General features: G+C 41.3%; 1 protein-coding gene across 1 annotated transcript; it reads left to right on the plus strand.

Moving 5' to 3' along the window:
• The first annotated feature begins 1,609 nt into the window (after nt 1-1,609).
• On the plus strand, nt 1,610-2,993 carry LOC119736835 (perlucin-like protein). The gene is made up of 2 exons (XM_038210845.1): nt 1,610-2,049; nt 2,990-2,993. Exons 1-2 carry the CDS (start codon nt 1,610-1,612, stop codon nt 2,991-2,993), a joined length of 444 nt encoding a protein of 147 aa, XP_038066773.1.
• Nucleotides 2,994-7,977: the final 4,984 nt, after the last annotated feature.

Genomic DNA, 7,977 nt, shown 5'->3' on the forward strand with positions numbered 1-7,977 from the left:
CAGTGTGAAATAGGTCGTGCGTACTTCACGCCAAATGCGCAATGAGTACGCGCTCGTGGCATATCCGGTTCATAAGTGTGACGTCAGCTCAGTTTAAACCACGCCCACTGGCCATCAAGTAGAATTGGAACATTGATCTCCATTAGTAATGGAGATTAATGCATTGGAACCATTGGAATCGGAAGCTAACGCAATTTCAGTGTTTATCCAATGAGTGCTCGTAATCATTGGTTTGTGCGCGTGTATGACGTTTTACTAACGAACCGGACACCTCCAACTTGGAATCTTGAAAGTGGTCACAAAGCACCTTCTACTGTCCATGCATGGAGTCCATAGCAACGGGTACCGCAACCAATCGCTATCTGTATGATGGAAGTACAAAAAATAATGAATAGCCTTCGTGCCTTTGATAAAATAGAGAGAGCGTATTTGTAACGAATCAGCAGTTTTCACAGGAAACGGTCGCAAGTAGCTGTGACAACGTGTGGGCTATGGTATTTGCCAGGCGCAAATTCCATATTAATATCATTCACGCATATGGGACACGTCTTTTTCATTGAACGAGTGGCTTGTTTACAGCGACGTAGCCATGTCATTCAGTTGCACGCTTTTTGTTCGTTATAACACATTGTTTCCATCCACGAGACCACTCGTGCGGCGAATATTGAAATCTTTTGCCTCATTTCAACTATCGTTTTAAAGTGACTGTCGGGCCGAATTCTGTACATGTGCATAGTTCTCACATAGGACACATTTACATGTTATTATACTCAATCTTTTGATGTGCAGTAAATTGTAACGCTAATGATTCCTGTCAGTGTTGTAAGAACTCCATTACTGTTATCACAAAAATCATCATATTGCTTGATTTTGTTAATAAGGTAAAATGGTCACAAATTACTGAAGCTGCTGTAACAGTACCTTTAAGGCAGAGTTGCTTTTGATCGGTAGACGTATATCTATAAAAGGGATATAAGGAGGATGAGTTTGTAACAATGCCAGTTAGTATCATTGGTACGTTGCGCAGCAGGCGCGAATACATTTCGCGTCAGTGTTACTCCCTTAATTCACATAGTGTTTAATACGTGATGACAACGCTGAATTGCAGTGTTTTATTCAGTGTTTGGTGTTTGTGAAAAAGACTGACAGAGATAAACAGCTTTTATCAGTCAAATGAACGTCTTTATCGGCGGATGTATTCAGAAATCGAGATGGTTTAAAATCAATGAAACTGTTTTTGTCGACATCGCGTTTAAGACTATTTTGTGCCAGACCACACAGCACTGTGAACTTGATTGTCCGACTGGATTGTTAAATAGATAGACTTGAATGGATGTCTAGAACTGATATAACTTGCTGGCTAAAAGCTAAACTGGAATTTCAACTCGTCGACTCGCTGAAGTTTGAAGACATTGTTTCGGTGTCAAAGTGTAAGCACACTCTTACAAACTGGGATGACTAGAGAACCGGGTGGAATTTATTGTTTAAATGTTACCTCTTTGCGTTGAATACGACTCAATTTTGAATCACAACTGGTTTATAAAACGGCAATAAGCCTCCCGAACCGAATTGAATTCCCAATCTTTATTTCAATTGACAAAAAAGCACCATGTCACCGCTTGTGCTTTTTGTCGTCATCTTGCAACTTGTCCTGATCACTTTGGCACACGATCAAGGTGAAAACACTTGTCTACCGAGCGAGAAGTGTCCCTTGTCATGGAAGCAATGGCGTGACTCGTGTTACCGTTTTACCCCGACTGTTCACAGCTGGTTCGCCGCACGGGAGGCCTGTCTGCAGCTGGGAGGTAATCTGGCCGCCCCGCGATCACAGGAAGAGAACGATTTCTTCTGGGAATTCGGAAAGGAGGAAATAACCTCCACCGTACAGAAATTCTGGATTAACTGCGATGATTTGAAGACCAACGGCCAGTGGTTTTGTGAGGGAGAATCTGTCGACGATCCGGGTGCCTTCTTAAACTGGGCCGCCAATGAGCCGAATCATTTACCCAGTGAACAATGCGCGGCTGTCGTGATAGACCAACAAGGGAGGTGGGTTGATTTAACATGTCAGCGCACAAACCCATTTCCCGGCATTTGCAGGTTGTTACCCCGTGCAACTCCACTACAATGCTGCACAATCAACAGCGAAGGTAGGCTGGACCCCTCGTCTTTTGATGACTAAATTATGTCGATCACCTCGACTATATAGGCCTACTGCTGCGTAACCAACAGCAAAGGTAGGCTGGACCCCTCGTGTTTTGATGACTACATTCTGTCCATCACCTCGACCATGTGCCTACTGCTGTACAACCAGCAGCGAAGGTAGGCTGGACCCCTCGTGTTTGGATGACTAAATTCTGTCGATCGCCTCGACTATAGGCCTACTGCTGCACAACCTAAGGCGAAGATAGGATTGCCCCCTCGTGTTTAGATGACCAACGCTGTCGATCACCTCGACCATAGGCTGTGGAAACATCGCTTTTTTGATGAGATTCCTCAGTCGGTCCGTTGATCGCAGACAGACGGTCCAATGATCGCAGACGGTCGGTCCAATGATAGTCTGCAACTGCTTTGACTGACATACACAGAGACGCGAAAGACAAAGAAACATGGGAATGTTACATTGAGCGACAGAAAAAATATAGCAGTACGGTTTAAAGATACAGGGTGAGTCAAAAACAATTTGACCAGGGTTAATGTTTCCCATTGAAAAGCAATTGAATTTAACCGATGAAGCATGTTTTAAACGAGCATGTTCGTGTGGGGAAAAAAATTACTGCAATTGATCCATACTATCAGATGTTATACATGTTTTACTAAAAGAGCCCATGTTTACGGCTGTCCATGGCATGCCTAATGTCATTCTGAAGTTTTTTTCAGCTGAGTGAGACCAAGACTTCTAATATTACATTTATTGTACGACTTTTATGTTTTGAACATGACGAACAAATCAAGTTTTTTTCTGAAATTATGATGTGATTTTTGTCAGATGACGAAAACGGCTCTTTATTGTTAAAATTCAAATTCTGTGGATATGTAGTACACACATTTCTTTGCGTCGGTGTTATGTAATTTTCAAGATTGTTTTTTTTTTCATTCATTGACGCAATCTCATGAGCACTGTGTGTACAAGTGCTTAGTACAAAAGTGAGCACCCCGGAGATAAAAAGACAAAACTCCACAAAATAACGAGGGTGGTGTTCGAACCCATGACCTTATAGCAGTGCAGACGGCCCTAGGATCGAATCCGTCTATGGTCGTCGTCATCATTTGTCTTTTTGATGCAATGTCGTTACTTTTCTGTTGGTGCCGTTTGTTTTTCTAATAACACTTTAAAACGAATCGCAACTTTCTTATTCGGGATTCGGCTGCAACTCAACATTGAAAGCGGACTGTCGTTTGTTGACATGAGCTTGTTGATAATGATGCGTTTAATTCCATGGTTTCCTTATCAATGATTTTTTTTCCACCGCAAATGTCGTATATATTGAATGCAACGCTGGTTGCTATTGGTCCACTGGTTTACAAAGTGGACATTCAAACGCATTGCTGACGACGCATGACGCTCGTGCAAAGACGCTACCGCTTTAAATGTAGCGTCCATCGTTTGTAATGTGTGCATTATGTTCGTTTGAAGCAACACACGTGCCCAAAATCTTAAGTAGGGTGCTGAACAACTAACCTGATAAAGTTTCAGCTCAGCGAATGCTGTATATTCCGAGAAAACAGTATTCTAGGATTTCGATTTCAAATCAAAGTTGCTGGGTTATGTTTTAAATTGAGCCCAAATTCAGCGTCCGAGACACGTTGTCTCTTATCCGATTGCAGCTATGCGATGTCGCGCACTGTCGTGACTACGCTTGCGCGCGCTGCCCCGAATAACAAACGAACTACCAACGGAAATTTCCACGAATGCGTCTTTAGACGCCGATACTTCATTGGTTTCTTTAAAATCACATGTACAGCTTGCCAGAAAGAACAGGAAGTGCATACACATTACTATCTTTAAACCAAGAACTATGCTTATCAACAATAATACGTCAGTTTCTTTTTTGATAGCTGCAAATGATGGACTGTAGCTTTAAACATGCAGTCAGTATGAAAAAGGTTGTGCGTACTTCACGCCAAATGTGCGCAAACTAATATGCGCACGTAGCGTATCCATCCCACTGGGGATCTTGAAAGTGGTCACAAAGCGCCCTCTACTGTCCATGCATGGGGTCCATAACAACATGTACTTCAACCAATCGCTATCTGCATGATGGAATTATATAATAATGAATAACCTTCGCGTCTTCGATCAGATAGAGAGAGCGTATTTGTAACGAATCAGCAGTTTTCAAACGAAATTGCCACAGGTCACTATGACGACGTGTGACCTATTGTATTTGCCAGGCGCACTTTCCATTAACGCATATGGGACAAGACTTTTCATTTGAACGAGTGGCTTGTTTACAGCGACGTAACCATGGCATCCGATTGCACGCGTTTTGTTCGTTTTATGACCACAGTGTTTTCATCCACGTGACCGCTCGTGTGGCCAAAATTGAAGTCTTCTGCCTCATTTCAACTATCGTTTTAAAGTGAATGCCAGATCTGATTGAAAAGAATCCCCACATCGCTATAGGAAACATGTATGCCGATACATGTTATTATACTCAATCTTTTGAAACGGTGAATTATAAACGCTAAAGATTCCTGTCAGTGTCGAAAGAACTCCATTACTTGTGGTCACAAAAATCACCATATTGCCTGATTTTGTTAATGTCTCAAAGTACATAAACTGCTTGTAACAGTGCCTTTAAGACAGAGTAACCGTTGATTGGTTGACGTGTATAGGAGGGATATAGGGAGGATGGGGTTGTAAGAATTCCAGTTTATCGTTAGTACGTCGCTAAAGCAGCAGGCACGAACACACTTCGCGTCAGTGGTGTAACTCTCTCAAATCACAGTGTTTGATAAAAGAAGAAAGCGGTGAATTTCAATTTTTTTATTTGGAGTTTGCGAAAAGGAGGTGAGAAAAACATCTTAAAGCAGTCAAATGGACGTCTTTATCGAATGATGTAACCAGATATCGAGATGGTTTAAAATCTAAGAAATTGATTGGGTGACATTGAGTTCAAGCATTTTGTGCAAGACCACACGGCATTGGGAACTTAACTGGTATAGCCCGTTTGGATTGTTGACAAGAAAGACTTCTATGGATGCCAGTAACTGATGGATATTGGAAGTAAATCTTCAGTGATTGCTTGTTTTAAAAACAAAATTTCAGATTTCAGAAAGTTCGATTGTTGAAATTTGAAACAATATTCATCGAGGGCCTGTCGAATAAGATTCAGTGTTCAATCACTGCTGGACGGCATTAAACTTACCACAACTCGACCACGTTAATCAATCGAAACACGGCTTTCATCATGCCATCGTCTGTACATTTTATCGTCCTCTTGCAACTTGTTCTGATCACTACGGCACCCGATCGACGTCAAAACAACTCGTGTACCGATAAATGTCCCCCGTCATGGAAGCGATGGCGTCGGTTTTGTTATCGTTTCACTCCGAGTGAAGGCAGCTGGTTCGCCGCGCGGAAGGCCTGCCGACAAATGGGAGGCAACCTGGCCGCCCCGCGGTCACGGGAGGAGAACGATTTCTTCTGGGAATTCGGTGTAGAGAACGGAACAGATAGGGGAATGCTCTTCTGGATAGACTGCGATGATTTTGAAAACAATTACCAATTGTTTTGTGAGGGAGACTCCGTTGACGATCCTGATGTATTCCGTAGCTGGGCTAGAGGTGAACCAGACAATTTCACCGGCAGTGAACACTGTGTTGCTTTTAAGAAAAATAAGCAAGAAGTTGGGCATTGGTTTGATTGGCCATGTGAAGCGCAGTTTCCCGGAATTTGCAGAAGGTTGCGCTGTCCCCCTGGACTGTACTGCTGCACAACTAACAGCGAAGGTAGGCTGGATCCCTCGTGTTTTGATGACTAAATCAAGTCGATTGGTTGATCGTTTCTCTACCCTAGATTGCTTTGAGTGCCGGATGACTTTTGGTACAAACATTTATGATACCAATGGTGATAAGTAAAACTTTAAAGCTTGTTTATAGTTTTATCTTGATGCGGCACCAACTTGAGGAAAATCCTGATTATCGCGAACAGTATCCCAGACGACAACAAACATTAGCCGCCTCGTGTTTAACTTTAAGACAATGTTTGATGGGAAGGTTTCTTAAGGCATAGCTTCGGTGAGAACTGTCATTGCTCTCTGTTTATGTGATTAAAGCATAATTATAGAGAATCTCAGACTGCAACGCAGATACAATGGAAATAGTTGTCAAGGGATGCGCGACTCGACTACGCGCGACCACCATAAAAGAATTGAGGATGCATGGGCTTGTACATACTTGCTGGATTTTACTCGAAGGAACAGTCACTGCCTGTCAACCTAAGATAGATATTTTGTATTTTTATCCTAAAGTGATTACTTAGCCGCGCGGAAAGCGTTGAATTCACTGAAAAACACAGTCATGCTAAAGAAGAATTGACAATTTTAACATTGAACATCGAAAAAAAGCACCACGGTTTAATGATATTATTGTGTTCTGTAAAGTATAAATGTTTTTCAACATTTCTTCTTTTAAGTATTATTACATCTTACTTTTGAGTAACATACGACGCATGTTGTGTTGCAGGCGCTTTGACGCCTATTTCATTAAAACAAAATATCGAAGAGAGCATTTACACAGAATGTCAAATTGTCGACTCGGGTGCGGGCCTAGGAAAACGCATTCAGCCACGGACGGAAGCGTGCAGTAGTAGGCATTTGAGTTATTTTTCCCCTATAGAATGATGATCACCCCTCCTCACAGGCGCAGCGTCTTAATTGTTGCCCATTATAATTTTAAAGTTGTCCTACTCGTGCAATTGACGAGTTTCCCCCTCCCAAAAAAATTGATCTTTTTCTAGCCATACAACAGTTCGCTTGTGAATGAGACATCGAGGCAAAAAAATCAGCCCATGTTAGTAAACTCGTTATTTCCGGCTCGACAATACATGCGTATCAGGTTTTGTTCGTCATGGGCGCAAAAGCAAGCCAAAAATACAAGTGTATCTTCAGAGGGTTGAAGTCGCCCCAAATTGAAAAAAGTACTAGTTGGTTTATTTTCCGGCAGCTCAAGTTTGGCAGTTAATTGTCATATTCGTTTCCATGAGTTTGTTGACGCGTTTCCATGGTTTCGAAATTGATTAAGCTCCTGTCAACAAGTGTGGTATGCATTGCATATGAACGCATCGTTGACTTTTGTCTTTCACTGGTTAATAATTGAAGGCTAGGTGTGTCTAGTTTCCCGAGCGTATTTATCACCGTTTGTTGATTACCATGGTAACTATATATACGCCTCGTACTCTGTTCATCGATTTTATGTCAGGCAATAAGCAAATAGATTTCTTAAAAACGTAGATAGTGTCAATATTAATGGCTTTTGACAGTTTTAGAAAGTGTTTTTCTTTGTGATAGCAGAAATTTAAGCATTGCATTGTTTCTCCAATATATTTGTTGTAAGAAATAAATTGCGTGCAAATGCGGAAGCTGCAAATCTCAATGATTAGTGGCAAGAAAATTAGCTTGCATTTTTTTCTGATTATTCAACTAAACTCAATGCATCCATATCGAGAAAAGTATTTGCTAACATGACTCGGACGATGTTTTAGCTATTTTCTTATTGGTGAATTCAGTTGTATGTGCCAGCTCAAGACTTTAGACTTAATTGATAAAAGTAAATGTGCCAGATAGATTTTAGTCAAGCTTCTAAACATTGATAAAGGTGACAATTTGAAATATATTTTCATTAGTTTTAAAAAACGAAATGAAACTTGATGTGGAAAGTGCAAGTATTGAACTCTTTAATTTGATGTTATTTTGATGATTTGTTAGCATGGCGCGCATGTATATATTAATATGTTGAGCATTCGCTCGCTTG

This window comes from Patiria miniata, unplaced genomic scaffold (assembly GCF_015706575.1).
Source record: "Patiria miniata isolate m_02_andy unplaced genomic scaffold, ASM1570657v1 HiC_scaffold_3, whole genome shotgun sequence".
Classification (NCBI taxonomy): Eukaryota; Metazoa; Echinodermata; class Asteroidea; order Valvatida; family Asterinidae; genus Patiria; species Patiria miniata.